Consider the following 19,987-nt stretch of genomic DNA (forward strand, 5'->3'; position numbering starts at 1 on the left):
ACTAAATTTCAAATTTTACTTCGGCAATCCCCTCTCTTATTATGTAGTATTTATTTACATCCTATTTGATGACACTCAATAAATTAAATTAGCTTGTAAAAATTTGTAGGGAATATTTAGAAATAAAAAAAATTTAAAAGTAATCATGTTTTCAAAATAAATTATAACGGACCACTTTCAGCATAAAAACTTTTCTCACAAATCTTTCTCTGTATCTTGGTAGAAAACTACCAAGCGGTGAAATTACTTATTCTATATGCATTCAGAAGTGGTACCTATACTATATACCTACACTAATTATTGAATTATAGGGTATTTTACTGACTCATGATCTTTCTCATAAGATATTTTAAGCAGTTGCGCTTGGTAATAATAGTCATTGCAATTCAATTCGGCTGATTTTAATTTTCAGCAGATTTCCTCTTGGAATGTTCACACACTTATTTTGCAATGTTTGAATTTTTGAATTGACTTGTATATGGCTGAAAGAAAATTGACAAAAAATTAACACCGAAGAGCTGTTTAACCTGATTCCTGCCGCCGAATTCCACCTTCGCACAACACGCCACAAGTTAGGATATCATCCCCACCATCTGGATGTGTGGCGGTCCTCCACAGTGTGGTTTTCAAGGAGCTTTCTTCCATGTACTACAAAGCTGTGGAATGAACTTCCTTGTGCGGTGTTTCCGGGACAATACAACATGGGTACCTTAAAAAAAAGTGTGTACACCTTTGTTAAAGGCCGGCAACGCTCCTGTGATTCCTCTGGGGTTGCAAGAGATTGTGGGCGGTGGTGATCACTTAACAACAGGTGACCCGTGGGCTCATTTGTCCTCCTATTCCATAAAAAAAAAACAGTTCCGGTTTTAGCCCATGTACATGACAAAAGTGTATAGCTGCAGTGGAGTGTATCTCAAACATGCAGGGGGAAAACCTTCTAGCAGGATGCTCATTGCTCGCTAGTATTACTATGTCATACTACTTATGTTATGAGGTGTATACCATACAGAAGAATGATTCCAGCACTGATACTTGAGGTAACTTTGGAGGTTTTATCTCAAAGGCATTATATTTTGATTAAATATTTGAAAAAGTAAATATGCAGAAGGCTTGTTCGTATCTTTAACAGAAAGCCTTTATGCCAAGGTTTGTGAAAAGCCTGTTAGATATAAAATAATGGTAGATAAGCAATATTTCTTTCCTCCAGGGACTTTCTTATAAGCTACATTAACAACTATTTTAGAAATAATTACATTCTTACCTTAAGAGGACGGGTTATGGTAACAGTTTCAATCATTGTTGTTGAAGCCATTTTGTGCTCCACATCTAAAATAAAAATCATTTAAATACTCACATACAACAAATAACTTAAGCAAATGTACTCAAGTACTTCAATTACGACATAATATTAGTCAACTTAAATAACATGATTCATATTATGTTGATTATTAATTATCAACAAAGAAAAGGGGGAGGAATACAATGGTATGAGATCCAATTTATTAATACTGATTATTATTGTTAAGCAATCTTCATGTTATTGTTTACTAAGAACATGTAACAAAATAATCGATTTTAAACAAATCAATTAACAAGAATAACAGAAAAATTAGTATCAAGCCAAGCCCAAGTTAAACTTACAGATGCAATTTTGAAGTGTTATTAAAATGTCTGCATCACTTTAAATGAAACGTATAGAGAGATAATTCTAAAATATAGATATAATTATTATTGCAATATTTATTTAAACGCGAAATTAAATTATAAAAACAAAAGTAACAGCTCCTAATATTAAGAAAATCACAAATACAACTATAGCAACTAACTGACAAATTGACAATAACATATGACAAATGACAATTTATTGTTTTTATTACTCAGGGCATTGGCAACAGGCAGAATAAAGAGTAGTAGTAGAATATAAATTATACAACATGGACGACAATTTGACAAATAATATCGCAATTGTTTAGTTTGATCATTTTGTTAAGATACTTAGTTGAATTACGTATTTTTGTCATTTTACCTAAAGTTCCCTTACCTTAGTTCGATTCATAATTATTTTTTTACACGTATAACTAATAGAATTAAATATTGGCATACGTTCATCAGTCATCGTCTTTACAAAAATACTATCAATTTACACCTTTACATGGTAATCACTGACTACACCTACACTGATGAAGGACCTTCAAATGGTCCCAAACTAGTTGCTGCAAACACCAATGAATTTTTCGGCCTCCAAGGCCCCCGCCCGGCTTCGCTGTAAAAGCCTTCAGGGCTATCAGCACAGAGGAAGTTTTTAGTCGATAAGGGGTGTTTACACCCGAGCCCGACATATGGGCCCCGTTTCGGGGTCTTCAATACGTAAATGTATTTTACTCCTCTCGAAAAAAAAACAAAACGATGAATCGTAAGTAAAGCCGATTTAAATAAATAAAGTTAATTACGTCCCACGAAATTTTTAATAATTTATATTACCTACTATTTAAGATAAGAGGCGCAAGTAATCCTAATAAGTCAAAGTCAAAAAAATCTTTATTCACTGTAAAACTTTATAAGTTATTTAGGGCATGTCAGGATGAAATACAAAAATTACAACAGCATTCATATGAGTATTACAATATTCATTGACAAAATTTAGAATATTAATTTCAACTATCTTTATCATTCAAATAATCTTTCACATTATAATAGGCCCTAGATGTTAATTTATTTTTTACTATACATTTCAATTTTTTAATAGGTAATATTTTAATATCATTTGGGAGTTTATAATAAAATATATTAACACAATCCACTTTAAAAGATTTAGCAATTTTACGGAGCCTAGTACATGAAATTGCGAGCTTATGTTTGTTTCGAGTATTGACACTATATACATCACTATTCTTTTTAAATTGGCTAATATGTTTATGAGCATATAGGAGGTTCTCGTGTATGTACATGGAGTGTACTGTCATAATATTAATTTCACTAAACTTTTGTCTCAATGAATCCCTTGAACGAATTTTATAGACTGCTCGAATTGCTCTTTTCTGCAGCACAAATATGTTGTCAGTATCTGCAGCCCTAACCCACAATATAATTCCGTAAGACATGACACTATCAAAGTAGCTGTAATATAATACAAGTCTAGCTGTTTCAACATCTGTCAGCTGCCTATTTTTTTTTATCGCAAATACTCCAGAGCTAAGTCGACTACATAAGTTTCTTATATGAGCACCCCATTGTAACTTAAATTCTAATGTAATGCCTAGGAATGTTGTCGTTTCTACTACATCAAGTTTGTCATTATTAATTTTTATGGGTGTTGGTTGGTGCTTCATATTTGGAAGTGTAAACCTTAAACATTTTGTTTTCCTTTTGTTTAAAAGTAAGTTATTAACATTAAACCAATTTACTACTTCAGCAATGTCGTCGTCAGCCTGGCAGATTTTTTTTTTGCTGGCGTTTTATTTTAAATAACAAAGATGTATCGTCAGCAAACAGTATAATATATTATTTTGAATAAAGTCATTGTAAACCAGGAACAAAAATGGACCAAAGATTAAGCCCTGTGGTACACCCATTGATATGATAGAGCCAGTTGATCTTTTTCCATTAATGTCTACTCTTTGAATCCTATTGCACAAGTGCGGTTTTATTAAATGTAGAGAAACATCTCTAACCCCATAGTGGTAAATTTTTTTAAGTAAGGTTTCATGATGGACGCAGTCGAATGCCTTGGATAAATCACAAAACACTCCTAAAGCATCACATGAATCCTCCCAAGCATCCAAAATATTTATTATTAACTCGATACTAGCATCTGTGATTGAAAGACCTTGAGTAAAACCATATTGTTTATTATGAATGAGGTTCTTATTGTAAAAATGGTTACTTAATTGCATTAACATAATTTTGCTAATGTTATGTTATGTTATTATAACATAAGGTTGCTAGTACTGATATGGTTCTAAAGTTAGTGGGGTCAACTTTATCTCCAATTTAAGCCAATAGAGGAGTGATCTTGAAAATTAAAGCTAAGTCTGTGGCTACAATTTCTATTACAGATTTCACTACGTTAACAGAGATTCCCCAGAGATCTTTAGTTTTCTTATCGCTAATTAGTCTAAACGTTTTAATAATCTCTATACGATCAACATGCTTAAATTTAATGTTTGTATTTTTTTTATGGAATAGGAGGACAAACGAGCGTACAGGTCACCTGGTGTTAAGTGATCACCGCCGCCCACACTCTCTTGCAACATTAGAGGAATCACAAGAGCGTTGACGGCCTTTAAAGAAGGTGTACGCGCTTTTCTTGAAGGTACCCATGTCGTACCGTCCCGGAAACACCGCACAAGGAAGCTCATTCCACAGCTTCGTAGTACGAGGAAGAAAGCTCCTTTAAAACCGCACTGTGGAGGACCGCCACACATCCAGATGGTGGGGATGATATCCTAAATTGTGGCGTGTCGTGCGAAGGTGGAATTCGGCGGCAGGAATCAGGTTAAACAGCTCTTCGGAACACTCCCCGTGATAAATGCGGTAGAAGACACACAATGAAGCGACGTCTCAACGCAACGCCAAGTGATCCAGCCGTTCACAGAGCGCTAGGTCCCCGACAATTCGAGCTGCTCTGCATTGCATGCGGTCAAATGGATCGAGCTGATACTGGGGTGCGCCAGACCAGAGATGACAGCAACAACAACAAAGCGCAGGTAGCAGTAACCTGCGCTTTGTAGAGCGCTAGAATGTGGGCCGGCTTGAAGTATTGCCGTGCTCTATTTATGACGCCCATTTTCTTCGAAGCCAATTTGGCTTCGCCCTCCAGATGGCCACGGAATTGGCAATCGCTCGAAATTTCGAGACCCAGTATTCCGATACTAGGCGAGGCTTTAAGGGAAGTGTTCTCGAAGAGCGGTCATACGGCAAATGGGTTTTTTTTAGTGGTAAACGCGCAAACTTGAGTCTTCTGGGGGTTAAATTGGACAAGGTTCAACTTACCCCATTCCGCGACCTTCTCGAGAGAGGACCCGATAGAAGACACAAGTTTCTCCCGGCACTGGTCGACGTTTTCCCGCGAGAGACCTGCATGGCCCGTGTATACGGCATCACCAGTGCTGTCGTCTGCATAGCAATCTATGTTGGCGGTGTCCAACATATCATTGATATGCAGAAGAAACAGCGTGGGAGATAGCACACAGCCTTGGGGCACTCCAGCGTTCACGGGCTTGGGATTCGATCAATAACCGTCGACAACGACCTGTATGCTGCGCCTAGTGAGGAAGCTGGAGGTCCACTTGCATAAGCTCTCGGGAAGCCCAAATGATGGAAGTTTTGCGAGGAGCGCCTTGTGCTATACACGATCAAAGGCCTTCGCTATATCAAGGCCAACTGCCAGGCCTTCCCCCTTGCTTTCAATAGCCGCCGCCCATCTATGTGTTAGGTATACCAGAAGATCGCCAGTCGACCGACCATGGCGAAAGCAGTACTGCCGGTCGTTGATCAACTGGTGACCCTCAAGGTATACCAAGAGCTGGCGGTTAATTATGCTCTCCATGACTTTGGAGAGTAGGGAGGTAATAGCAATAGGCCTTTAGTTTGCCGGATCCGAACTGTCTCCTTTTTTTGGAATCGGATGGACAAGGGCTGACTTCCATGATTCAGGGACTACGCCTTTTGAATAAGAGTGCCGGAATAAACGCGTTAGCATCGGCGTCAACTCATGGGCACACGTTCTTAGCACGATTGGAGAAATGCCATCCGGCCCGCTCGACTTCCTGACGTCCAACGAAAACAGAGCTCGCCTAACAGTTTTCTGTCGGAACTGTACTCCAGGCATGGAGCTCTGACACCGCAGGATGGTCAGCGGTGTTTTTCCGTTGTCGTCAAGAGTCGAGTTGGAGGCAAAAAGAGTGCACAGGAGATCGGCTTTCTCTTTTGTCGTATGGGCCAGGGTGTCATTCCTCATGTGCAACGGCGGCATGGACGGCTGGTTGAAGTTACCAAGAGCTCGATATCGCACGGGCGATTTGCCGCTTTAAAAATCTAGAGGCACGGTTATATTTCCTCTTAGGAACATTGCAGTTCGGATCCTTTGAGCCCACCGCCGCAACCCAAGTTCGATACGCCTGTTTTTTGCAGTCAGATGCTGCTTTAACTGACGGATCGAACCAGGGCTGTGATCTGCCACCGATCGGTACTACAGAGCTTGGTTTAAAAATATCCATATCCTGCAGTATCACATTGGCTACTGCAACGGCGCAGGCACTAGGATCATCCGAAGGGAAACAAACCCTGCCCTAAGGGTAGGATACAAAAAAGGAACGCATCCTATCCCAATCTGCTGACTTGTAGTGCCAAACGCGGCGTGTCGCTGGTGGTCTACGACGTTGGCGTCGGATAGGCACTACACTCCTGACCAGGCAATGGTCGGACGTTCCGAGAGGGGCGTCGACAGAGACCTGGTAACCATCGGGGTGTATAGTCAGCAAAAGATCTAATAAGGACGGCATGTGGCTATCCACATCCGGGAGCCGCGTTGGCGACTCAACCAATGGGGAGAGACCATACGCCAATGCAAAATTATGCACAGATCGCCCTGCGTAGTCTGTAGTACGTGATCCAAGCCATTCGGCATTGTGCCCATTGAAATCACCCAAGACTACGATTACAGCGGAGGGGATCTGAGCAAGCACGTCATCAAATGCCGCTTGAACGCAGCCCATGAGGTGATCCATTTCTGCGTTACCACTATGGGACCTGTAGACACACGCATAGATGCGGACGCGGTCCTGTAAATCTACACGGAGCCAGAGAGTAGACAGGTCCCTACCCTCAAAATTGCCGAGACGGCGACAGCAGGTATCTTCCCTAACGTACACACATATCCCGGCATGAGGCATGAAATTATGCTCAATTTTGTACCCGGGGTACGTTAAATATGACGTATCGCTAGGTCGAGACATCTGCGTCTCCGTAAGGAAACACAAGGCCGGCTGCGCCGTCTCAAGGTGGTGGTGGACGGCGTTTAAGTTGGAGTGCAGGAGCCGGAGAATCGCTCTCATATTTTGTTGGGGAGGGGGGGGGGGGGAATGGCCTCCGGTCCTCGACACTAACCTACCGAAACATAGCAGCACTAGGCCGCTACTTCACGCCGGTATTCTGTGCGAGTGTGGTTATTATTTACTTAACCCGGACGAATCTGTCCCGATTGTGCTGACGTCATAAGACGGCAGCGTGACTCTCCCACTTTCAAAAATCCCGTAGTCGCCTCTTACGACACCCTTGGACCTGGGGCTACCCTATTCTCGTTACGCCCCCGGGTAGCACAGGGCGATTACATAAAGATACGTTTTTCTGTAGCAGTTTCATTGCGGATATAGGTGAGGAATTTAGATATTTTGTCGTAGAGACCGGTATATCAGTAAAAAACTTTTCAAATGTATGTACGATTTCAGAATCTGTTTTTATGTTTCTGTAACCTTTAATTTGAACTCTTTATTTCTCTTAATTGTTTTACCGATCTCCTCATTTATAATTATCCAAGTTGTTTTAATTTTGTCATTGCTATTTCTAATCTTTAAGCTTATGTAGTGAGACTTAGCTAATTTACAATCGTTCTTGAATTCTTTAGAATATAACCTTACATAATTTTTAAATTTTGCACTTATATTAAATCGCCTCTCTTGGTATAAGTTATACAATGTTTGTCTACGTTTGTGTAAATCGACGGAAGCCCAGTCATTAAATCATAAATTAGTATTATTTGGGATAAATGATTTTGAAATGAAAATAGAGTTAAACAGTTTAGTAAATGATTAAAAAAATATGTTGAACATTGCATTGGCATCCAAGTTAAGGACGCGTTCTCAAACCAGAGAGGTATCGAATCGCACCACTACACTGACACCGCTCTAACACATACACGTACTTAAAGTTAATTGCGGGAATCAAATGAATTTGATACTTTAGCAAGTTTGAATTTTGTTTTTTTTAATACCTATGTATTTTTTTGGTTGATGTATTCGTTTAGTAGTTAATTATTAGAAGTTAAGATGGCAATTCTGTCGCATAACGACGTGTGCAGTAAAAGCAGTTTTTTTTAAATCCAAGATGGCCGCCGCGAAAAAATTATGATTTCAGCAATATGGGTATCGTATACGAGGTTATCGAGGGTGCAGAGAACGATTTTGGGATCATTTTTGAAATCCAAGATGGCCGCCGCGCAAAATTATTATTTCAGCAATATGGGTATCGTATACGAGGTTATCGAGGGTGCAGAGAACGATTTTGGGATCATTTTTGAAATCCAAGATGGCCGCCGCGCAATATTATGATTTCAGCAATATGGGTATCGTATACGAGGTTATCGAGGGTGCAGAGAACGATTTTGGGATCATTTTTGAAATCCAAGATGGCCGCCGCGCAAAATTATGATTTCAGCAATATGGGTATCGTATACAAGGTTATCGATGGTGCAGAGAACGATTTTGGGATCATTTTTGAAATCCAAGATGGCAGCCGCGCAAAATTATGATTTAAACAATATGGATACCGAATCCGAGGTTCTCGAGGGTACAGAGAATGAATTTGGAGTCATTTTTGAAATCCAAATTGGCTACTGCGCAAAATTATGATTTCAACAATATGGACATCGTATTCGAGGTTCTCGATGGTGCAGAGAACGAATTTTGGATCATTTTTGAAGTGAAACTTCTTTGCCCGCATGAGGGTAAAATTTTTACGGATGAAACGGAATAAAGTGTCACGAAAAAGAAGGACGTTTTTATCCAAGAAGAGGGGAGGGAGATTGAGTCTGATTGAGAAAGAGTTAGATAAAATTCAAATGAAGCATGAAGCAGACGGTACCGCTATGAAGTAAAACAACTTCACTACTAGCGTTGTATCATGCAGGTTTAGCGCGCGGCCGCGTGTATGTAGAACTTCTTCCCTACTAGCTTTGTATCGTGCAGGTTTAATGAGTAATAATAATTAGTAAATAATCTAATAACTTCTAATATTGACAAAAATCAATTGATTTAGAGAACAGATTAGGATAATAATTAATATAAACGAGATATAAAAATTGGTTTTCACAAATAAGTTTCACTTCTGACATGTGTACTTTGTACGCACGCCATATTTTGTGTTATCTGGTGCTTTGGAAGTAGCTTCCCCCAAAGGCCACCTCCCCTAAAAGTGGAGTTGAAAAAAATACCTTGTGGGGTATCGTTGGATAGGTCTTCGAAAGTTAGATTCAGGTTTGATACATAACATTTCCTTTGGCCTTTTGAAAATAATGCGGGATTAAGAAAGATATACGTTACATTTATGTAATAGCTTATACCTTATGATTACAATATCTATTGAAATAACTCTTCTTGACATAGTATGATGGTAATAATTGATAAGAAGGGTAGAGCTTCTTGATAAAAAGGGTATGAAAATTTTTTTTACGTGTAGGGTATCATTAGATAGGTCTTTCAAAATCAAATTCTGATATTTTTTAATTTGATTAGTAACGGAATGTGTTTTGTAAATATTGTGGGTGAGAAGTCGAAACGTAAATATTTCTATGTTTAGGGAATGAAAAATTAATATAGCATGTGGGATATTGTTAGACAGGCCTTTAATAATATAAGTTTATGAATGAATTCTAATTTTGTCGATGTAAATGACACCCATAAAGAAAATTTTGTAGATTTCTTGGGCGCCGTCATGGATTTCAATTATGACCCGATATTCATTATTTTTGACCCCAAAAACCATGAAAATGACACCCATGATGAGAAGTTGGTGATGAAATTCACGCAATAGTCGCCATCTTTAATTTCGATTTTGACCCGATATTCATTATTGTTGACCCCGATAACCATGAAAATGACACCCATGAAGAGAAGTTGGTAAATTTCATAGGCGCCATCGTGCATTTCGATTTTGACCCGATATTCGTTATTGTTGACCCCGAAAACCATGAAAATGACACCCATGAAGAGAAGTTAGTAAATTTCATAGTCGCCATCTTGGATTTCGATTTTGACCCAATATTCGTTATTGTTGACGCCTAAAACCATGAAAATGACACCCATGAAGAGAAGTTGGTAAAATTCATAGGCGCCATCTTGGATTTCGATTTTGACCTGATATTCGTTATTGTTGACCCCGAAAACCATGAAAATGACACCCATGAAGAGAAGTTGGTAAAATTCACAGGCACCATCTTGGATTTCGATTTTGACCCCATATTCGTTATTCTTGACCTCGTAAACCATGAAAATGACACCCATGAAGAGAAGTTGTTAAATTTCATAGGCGCCACCTTGGATCTCGATTTAATAAAGACCTTATATTTAGTGATGAACTTATAAATCACTAATTCTTCAAAAACATACAGAAACATAATTTTTAAAAATCTGACTGCGTACAAAATATATAAAGTATCAAAGACAGTATTGTAGAGATTATAAAAAATTATCATGTTCGTACAGCGATCTTTCCGAGTACGAGCTGCTACTTACAACTTTAGAGACTGAGCGTTTGGCGATTAAATAAAACAACTGCTTGACTGTGAGGAATATGTGGAAGATATATGGAAGATATGAATTAATTAAAGGTTACACGATATATATATAAAATCCTTAAAACTAGTTACCCAATTACAATCGTTACTTAAAAAATATTTACAAGTTCAGAAAATACACACCAATACTAAAGCTTACATTTTAACCAATAGTAAAACGTTTCATTCAATAAGAATTGAGAATAATATTATGTGTTCTATCTCGCTCTAAAACTAATGCTATCGCAGTTTGTGTAAACTTGCGTCGAAGCTCGATCATACGATGTCAATGAGCATTCCGCACCTACGCTATTGCTCATTGATTAAAATTGCATGAATAGCGATCGACGCCCGAGTCCCGACGCGTCATTCGAGGACGCTCGGCCTTGCTGTGCGGTTGTGTAACGCGGAGCATATGACTGATCACGTGAGTATGTCTGCGATCGTCGAGAGAAAGTACGATGCTTGAAACTTCACTGCGATGACTACTGGTGATCTGTATGATTCTATGAGTTGATGTACAGCATTATGAAATGGTTCTTATCGGAGCTAATATTACGTTATATATAATAAAATGTTCTTGTCAGAACGAATCTTTCGACATACGCTTATTACAGTTATTATGCACGATTACTATTTCTACGATCTATAATGCTACGTTACAAGTTAGGTATTAGACATTTGTATTAATTGATATTGTTGGTTGTAGGTTGTAGGTACAGCTACACAACCAACACAGTGTTTACCCACGACGGCGGCCGAGCGCGGACTGACGTTGTTTCGATAGATCTTTCTCTGCAATGCGTACGGACCAAACGGACTTTAAAGCTCATGCTTATCAGGAAAATATATGAATCTTAGACCATTCATTTTTATTTTTTTCTGAGATTGTTTATAATATATTCGTTATATTATTTCCCGTGATTTTGAAAATATTATATCTGCTTTCCTTACGTAATTTTTAAGAGACAAAATTATGTAAGTAGTAGCAGAAAACTGATCCTGAATGAAGCCTCATTTCGTCAATTTTGTGTGAAGAGGTAACGGATAATCGTTTTTACGACATAAAATATCAAAATTTCAAAGCAAAAATTTCCCGCTAATTGGAGACAAAGAAGTAATGTTTTTGTGGTAATTTTTAGTTTTGTTAGATTTTTTTTTTTTTGAGAGGAGGAAATACTATTACGTATTTACGCTCCGGAATGGGGCGTAATATGTCGGACTCGAGTGTCCGCCCCATACCGACTAAAACCTCCTCTGTGCTGTTAGCAGCCCTGGCTTTCACAGCGAAGTAGGACGTGGGCCGTGGAGGCCGCAAAGACTACGCAACAACAGTCGCGGGGCGTCTCCTAAGGAGACTCGAACCTCAGACCGGCTGTGTGCTTGTGGGAAGGAGAGAGAATGAAAATGAAGATGAAATAAAGATGAGAAGAACACACTCGCCGGCGAGTGTGGTGATGTTTAGTGTAATGTATGTAAGTGTGTGTGTATGTGTTTATGATTGTATGTATGTATGTGTGTAAGTAGTGTAAATGTTAGTGTTCATGTATGTTTGTGTTTGTGTCTGTTTGTGGAGTGTGGTTGTGTAAGTGGTGTATGTCAGTCCGTCAGTCAGTCCGTGTGTTAGTGAGTGTAGTGAAACTATTACAGGATGAGGACTAACGTCTCGTCGGGTATCAAAACAATGTGTGGTGTATCTAGGGTGCGGGCCGCTGGCCATCGTCAGAGTGACGAGTGCCAGTGGTTTGCGGTGGTTGACCGCGCCTATTTGTTAGATTTAGTTTCATTTCATTACAAACTCTACCGAAAAAATCTTATTTTTGTCGGTTGTTTTTAACATAACACATCTTCCATAGTTTTTCCAAATATTTCAAAATTTGCCAGCGGCGGTCTGTATACACATACAATTTTTTTTTTATCTCTATTGCAGATATTTCCACTTCACGCTCAACAGATAATGCTTCGATGTCTGTACGATTTTTGAACTGAAATTGTTTGTTGAGTATAATCAAAGAAGCACCATGAATATAGTTGGTTCTAATATTAAGCTGTACTTAAAACAAAATTTATTGGAAAGTAGTTTTGGACTAACTTTCATACCTGTGCTCTGTCTGATTAGAGCAACTGTATATCAGCGTAAGACTGACGCAATCCCTGACCTCTCGTCCCAAATTTTTTCTAACTAACTTTTTCCTGACATTTGTCATTTATTAGTTATTTAACAAGCAAAGCAAAACGAAAATTAATAATGCGATACTTATTGAATTATTAATGCGTCTTCAACCTACAGTAGATAATATTATGTAACTCACGATTTTTAAAAATGAATTGATTTAATTTCGATTTCAGTTGTAATTATAACTACCCCTACATAAATAGGAAGAACTCACAAATTAAAAAAATCTGATAATTCGGAAAAATATTTTCTATCTTTTGATGTAATTTGACCTAACCTAATTTTAGGTCGTGCCACTAAAACGTCGTCTTCACAATATGCGCTTTATTAGAATTTACAATTACTTCTCATATTACTTCACTTAATGTACGATTATGGTAATAGAAGGCAACCATGCCAGGCCACTGTTGAAGATGCACTCAGCACTGGCTTGCTGATCGTTTGTGTTAAAAACGTTAGTAAATAGCAAAGAGTATAATAATATATAGGGAAAATATATCGGTAAATAGTAACCGATTGACAACTTACTGACCAAAGAGGAGGTTAAGTTTTCAGAGTCAGATAAGAGAGAACCAACATTGTCTATGGAATTAAAGTAAAGTAGACTATGGTTTTAATCTTTGATTATTGTCTTATTATTGTGTTTTCAACTTTGATGATTGACGCTTGTGGTATTACTCTTTGGCAGACTCTTTGTCAAACAGTCAAACCAATAATTATCAAACAGCAAACTCTTTGCGAAGTACTAACGAATGAATGAAGAAGTTATAAAATAATAATAGTTTATCGGCTATAGAAAATATAGCGCTGTTTGATGCTGTGTCATCTTAAATAAAGAGTGATTAACACATTCTATTCTGAAGTATCTATTTTGCTTCGTAACTGGATATGCTTACCGTATAAAATTCAATAATCACAATGGCGGGAATAAAATCATTAGCAGTTCGAGGTATCAGGAGTTTTGGGCCGGAAGAATGCGATGAACAACGCATATCGTTTGATAAACCACTCACATTGATTCTCGGTCAAAATGGATGTGGGAAAACTACAATAATTGAATGTTTACGCTATGCTATCACTGGGCAAATGCCGCCGGGAAGCCGCAACGAATGTTTTGTTCATGATGCTAAAGTTAACAGGTCTACTGAAGTTCTTGGTCAAGTTAAACTTAAGGTAAAAACACTGTTAATCCATACTGCTCACATTCCTTTTGATAAATAGTATACGAAATAATTGCAAGTATTTACTATTTATTCTAACCTCAAAAATATATATAGCGGCTATACACTAAACAATAGCACTATAAGTTGAAGATTTCTCTCGCTCCCATTGCTGTTTGATTCTCGTATTTTTTGAAATAAATGCTAAGCATAAAACCACGTTATACACAAATAACTTTAATAATAAATTAAGTTGGATTTCAAAGTTAGTAGGTATTTTCGGGCACTGTATTGCTTTATAAAATAACAATCATATCTGAATAGATGCCAGAGTTGACATATCTACTCTTAGAAAAAGTGAGTTGTTTGGTATGTTTTCATTAATTTCATAAAATAACTGATTGTGCTCTAATATATTTTGCCACATCAAAACCTATCATTAATTAAACATATTACCCAAAGATGTATTACTGGCAACAAGCTAATGTTTCTTAACACTAAGATTCTCTGTTTCTACTTACATACCATGTGTACTTATCTAAAACAACTTTATTTTATTTATTTTAAATCAATTCATTATTAACAATTAATAAACCATGTCCTAAATTATTCTCCATTAAAATTAATAGTACTTTAACTATTGCAACGTCCGATTAATGACAGCTGGCAGGTAGCGAAACGTCCGATGACGCGATTTAGATTATCCGACGGCGAGCGCGAGATTCATCATTATTAAAAGCGATATAATTACATAACGACTCCACCTATGGCTACATAAAAAATACATTCACGTAGTTAAAAGTATAGAAAATCAACGTGTAAAATCATAAATTATGTTTTTGAACCCAAGTTATATATAAATAAAAGGTTAATGCTCGAGATTATAGGTAGAAATGTGATAACATTTTCATTATATTAAGTTTTTATGTAAAATATTAGCGCACACATTAATAAAACTTGATTATTATTGAAATAGACTATATAATCTATTTTTTGATATTAATATGTCATTACTTCGACTTACGGGATTGTTGCATTAAAATAAAATAAAGCACCCATTCTTAGTATATACCTACAATTTATCTGCGGAATGCACAAGTAAAACGTGAAATACTTGGTTGTCTCAATACATCCAGATTGTTGAATATTATAAACATTATATTTATGATATTTTGTCCCTATTACAAGCAATGATTTACTGTTAATTAATTGGATTACAATAAAAATTTGATATTAAAACCAAATCGATAAAGTAGTATCGATCATACTGTTATAACTTGTCGATTTAATGTCGTAAGAAGAATTTTACATGTAATTTGTATATAAAATCGGAAACTAGATATCATGAGGATTAATTTCATATATAAAACAAATATAATACGTAATTAAAATATTACACTTACATGATAAACAAAACAATAACAAAACACTTGACACTACAAAAATAAACAAATGACAATTCCCCCCGCAAACCGATTTTCAATTAATTATTTCTTTTAATTTTTGCTCGGATACTTGATATTTAAAGATAAGCCTATTACAATTACTTACCATAGAGTCTTAAAAATCGTATTTGACAAGCTAATTCACTCATACTACAGATTATAACACAAAATAAATACGCAAGTCGACTGGGCCACTCTGGTTGCCTGGACGTTTGACTGTCTAAAGAAAAAAGCCGCTCTAGTTGCCCGGACGTTTCAGTAGTTAATCAGACCCGTTTGTTATCTGTAGGCTTAATTTATATATAAATGTATGATTCCTGAATAAAAAAATACATTTTTGTAATCATAGTGTGATTAACACTTCAAATGTTTAATATTTTTTATATTAGTTTTTATATTTTGATGATGTTGAGTACATTTAAATATGAGTTTCATTTACTCTTGATAACAGATTCATATAATTTAATATTCATTATATGTAATTTTGGACATCTAATTATGAGTTACAGATAGAATCATTCTATTATTACAGATAGAAAATGCTAAAGACAAACAGCTTGAAGTGTCTAGATCTATGAGAGTAACAGCTTTAGCTAAAAAGAAGACTCAGTTTAAAACCTTGGATTCATTTCTCTCAGTCATTGATGAGAATGGAAAACCAAAGGATATATCATCCAGATGTGCCGATTTAGATCTTGTGATGCATGAAGAATTAGGTCTGTATTTTGAAACTCATTGCCCATAAAATCATCTAGTTACACCTGATGGTAAAAGAGCACCTCCATGTGTACTTGTTTATACTGTGTGGCACTATAGACGGGGGACTATAGAAAGGGGGCTTCCATAAATTATGTGAGGTGTTTTTTTAAATTTTCTGTCCCTCCCTCCCCCCCTGGTGAGATGTCGTGAGATTTTATTCAACCCCCATCCGCCAATCTCACATGAGATTTTTCAAAATGTGGGTTTCTTACATACACGTGTTGGATTGTTATTGTAAAAAGAAAAAAAAAAATGCTTCATGCTTTTCTTTACGACTAGTTAAGACTAGTAATCAATATTGCTAAGTTATAAGTGTAAAAAAAAAAATGAACAATAGAATACTTCAATCATAACTACTGTGATTAAAAAAAGAATATCTACTCTAATTCAGTCCATGGAGAATCATGTGTGGTCTCAAGAGAGACTATTGGAACCAACATGTCCATATGATTAAATGGATCAAAATAGTATAATTAAATTTTTTTTTCAATTAGAAAATAATTACCTGATATTTGCCAAGACCCCCCCTCTCTCCAACGTAAGATTAGATGAGATTTGACTCGACCCCCTCCCTCCCTTAAACATCTCACATAATTTATAGACACGCCCTAATGGCCAATAATATAATAGCAAAATGCCTACTTTTCAGTATAATATATACAATCTAACTATACATTGAGTGGGTTTACAACAAATAAATTCTACAAATTGTGTACATTTATAAAAAAAAAATCAAATATAAGGAAAAAAATATCTATTTTTCTTTCAGTTTAATAGCATGAAAAAAATGTATATATGAAATCTATGTCACCATAAATGATAAAACACTAAATACCTAAGTGCATCCATAGCACAAATAAAACACAGGATGACTGGTCTATTCTGTAAATAACAAGAGTTTAAGAAAATTTGTGCTTATTAAGTATCAGATTCCTGTGGTCGGTAGATGTGCTGGTTAGCAGAGGTCTGAAAAAAAAGTGACAGTAGTATTGTTCTACACTCAGCGGCACAATTAACCGCCCACCTTGATTTTTTATGATTTTGTTTAAAAAAAAAAATTGTGGCCATACTTGTGAATGTTATTTTATAACGTAGGTATATTGAAGTAAAATGAAAGATAATATTGTTTTTAATTATTACGTTTATTTATAAAAAAGTCTGAAAAACACTGACCGTAAAATAACAAATGTGATGAAATGGCTTAAAAATAAAAAATCTGCTGAATAAATGAATCCTAATAGTGCGTATTTCCACCTCTAGCCCTCATGACTTCCATCAAACGGTTTGGCATGCTGTCGATGACATCTTTGATCTGTTGTTGTGGAATGTTCTGCCACTCAATCACGGATTGTTTGAATTCATCTATGGTGGCCGGAGCTGGTTGGCATCGAACACGTCTTTTTAAATTGTTTCATATGTGTTCAATAGGATTTAAATCTGGGCTCCGGGATGGCCATGTTAATTTTCGAATGCCGACGGTATCCAGGTACGTGGTAACAAATCTAGCAACGTGGGGGCGAGTGTTGTCCTGCATTAATAAAAAATCTTCGCCAATAAATGGAGCAAATGGCATTACATGAGGTTCCAACACTTCTGTTACATACCTCTGAGCATTTATTCCACCTCTTTCGAAGATAACCAAGTCGGTGCGTGCTTCGTAAGTAATGCCGCCCCATATCATGATAGAGCCACCTTGGTAACCTACTGTTTCCACAACAGTACATGGTGCAAACCTTTCATTCTTGCGTCTGTATACACGCTGGCGACCGTCAGGACCGTGCAAGCATATTCTTGTCTCGTCAGTAAACATAACATTCTTCCATTGTTCCATATTCCATTTGGCGTGCTCTCGAGAAAAACGAAGTCTTTCTCTCCGGTGGCCTACGAGCAATTGTGGCACTCGAGATGGTCGAAAAGCTCCAAGGGCATTCTCTCCTAGTCTTCTTCTCACTGTTCTTTCACTCACTTGAGCATTGCGAACTTCACGAAGTTGGTTTCGTGCCTCAACAGCTGTAGTGAACCGATTTCTTAGAACATTGGTCACAAGAAATCGGTCGTCACGAGCGGAGGTGCATCTTTTTCGGCCCTGTCCTGGTCTTCGCTCATAAGAGCCAGTTTCCCGAAACCGTTTCACTGCATCCCTTAAGGTGGTACGTGCGACACCAAGCTTCCGCGCCACGTAACGCTGACTAAACCCTTCGTCGATAAGAGCGACGGCTCTCGCCACTGAATAAGCATCAAATGGCATGTTTGTGATGTCCAAACACTAGCTTTAAGTTACAAAACCAAAACACACTCAAATTGTTTACTTTAAATGCCACTGAAGCAATGTAAGCAGTATGGCAACGACAACGATAATGAGACGAAGTTCGATATTTATCCTATTCACAACTTATATATAAAAAAAACAAAGTTAAGTGGGTAGTTTGTAATTTTTTCGTCACTACATTTCTTTCACACTTGACTTATTTATGCCCAATAACTTACAACTGTGATAACATCAAAATTTGCCACTTTAAAAGGGTGGGCTGTTAATTGTGCCCCTCAGTGTTTATTTGTTATGCTTGAATTAAAATTTCTTTAATCAATTGGAACCCTAAATTGGTGATCAGAGATATGGAAATTAATCTTGACATTTTAAAGTATAGATTTAGGATCAATTGATAGATAGTTAAAATCTAAAATTAGAGGTCAGAAATGGTTGCTATCCTGGGCATTACACTTGATAAAATATAACTACTAGGAGTATTGTTTGTGCTGATATTCAATTTTAATGTTTTAGGTGTATCTAAAGCTATTTTAAATTCAGTCATATTTTGCCACCAAGAAGATTCTAGCTGGCCCCTTGATGAAGGTAAAAAGGTTAAAGAAAGATTTGATGAGATATTTGATGCTGATAAGTACAGTGATTGTATTGATCGGCTTAGAAAAATCAGAAAGGAATATACAACATCAATCAAGTTACTTGGTAAGATATTATTTACTATGGAAAAAAAAGTATATTATACCCTCACCATATTGGACGAGGGTTGCAAACAATAGAGCTCAATGGAGACAGTTTAGGCCAGACCACTGGGAGGCTCCTTTGCACAGGAAGCGGGCTAGATTATGGGTACCACAACGGCGCCTATTTCTTCCGTGAAGCAGTAATGTGTAAGCATTACTGTGTTTCGGTCTGAAGGGCGATTAGAATTTTTGGGTTTTTTGAGAATCCTGAGCAGCACTGCATTGGGCATGGCGTATCAATTACCATCAGCTGAACGTCCTGCTCGTCTCGTCCCTTATTATCATTAAAAAAAAAGTTCATTCAATGTAGGCCTTAACATTCTATATAATAAGTTACTTATAAACCCTCACAGATTTATCACTGCAACAATTATACAAATCTAACACAGTACAAATTTATTGCAGAGCAAGAGGTAGCCCACTTAACAGAAAAAAAGGAGGATTTAGATAAAAAGAAGCTCGATGTGATCAACACTGAGTCTAGAATATCTGAAGCCGAAATCAAACTGGCGGAGCTGACACAAGAGATAAAACCAATAACAGAGAAACTTAATGCTATTGTGGAGCTGCAAAAGAACTTGGTTGCTTTTGAAAGTAAAAAGGAGAAGATAAAAACTAGGTATACATTTGGCCCTACTCATTTACTGTCCATTTGCCCATTAGTTTATTAAACAATCCAAACACTTGGAAGCTGTTTACCGTAGCCTTATTATAATTTATGAATCTTACATTTATAGACTAGAACATGCCCAGACTCAAGGAGAAGAACTAAAGAAAAGTATAGAGACAGTCTTTGAAGGAACTACAACAGAATTGGAAGAAAATATAAGTATGTCTTAGTTGCTTATATCTAAATTTAATATCTTTAACAACAAAAACAACTTATATGATT

The 19,987-nt window shown here is 36.8% G+C and overlaps 2 protein-coding genes across 2 annotated transcripts in view; one reads left to right on the forward strand and one right to left on the reverse strand.

The window, feature by feature from the left end:
• The window catches only part of LOC126977419 (transmembrane protein 47), a 44,328-nt gene extending 42,517 nt beyond the window's left edge, over positions 1-1,811 (reverse strand). The window contains exons 1-2 of the mRNA XM_050826219.1: positions 1,642-1,811; positions 1,262-1,326 (exon numbers count right to left, since the gene is read on the reverse strand). Of these exons, the coding sequence (XP_050682176.1) occupies positions 1,262-1,312 (51 nt within the window). The 5' untranslated portion in view covers positions 1,313-1,326; positions 1,642-1,811. The remainder of the gene's footprint in view (positions 1-1,261; positions 1,327-1,641) is intronic.
• Positions 1,812-13,438: 11,627 nt separating this feature from the next.
• Positions 13,439-19,987, forward strand: part of LOC126977365 (DNA repair protein RAD50) — a 34,005-nt gene continuing 27,456 nt past the window's right edge. The window contains exons 1-5 of the mRNA XM_050826128.1: positions 13,439-13,898; positions 15,863-16,046; positions 18,872-19,057; positions 19,501-19,714; positions 19,833-19,924. Coding sequence (XP_050682085.1) covers positions 13,644-13,898; positions 15,863-16,046; positions 18,872-19,057; positions 19,501-19,714; positions 19,833-19,924 — 931 coding nt within the window. The 5' untranslated portion in view covers positions 13,439-13,643. The remainder of the gene's footprint in view (positions 13,899-15,862; positions 16,047-18,871; positions 19,058-19,500; positions 19,715-19,832; positions 19,925-19,987) is intronic.

The sequence above is a fragment of the Leptidea sinapis genome, chromosome 45 (assembly GCF_905404315.1).
Source record: "Leptidea sinapis chromosome 45, ilLepSina1.1, whole genome shotgun sequence".
Taxonomy (NCBI): Eukaryota; Metazoa; Arthropoda; class Insecta; order Lepidoptera; family Pieridae; genus Leptidea; species Leptidea sinapis.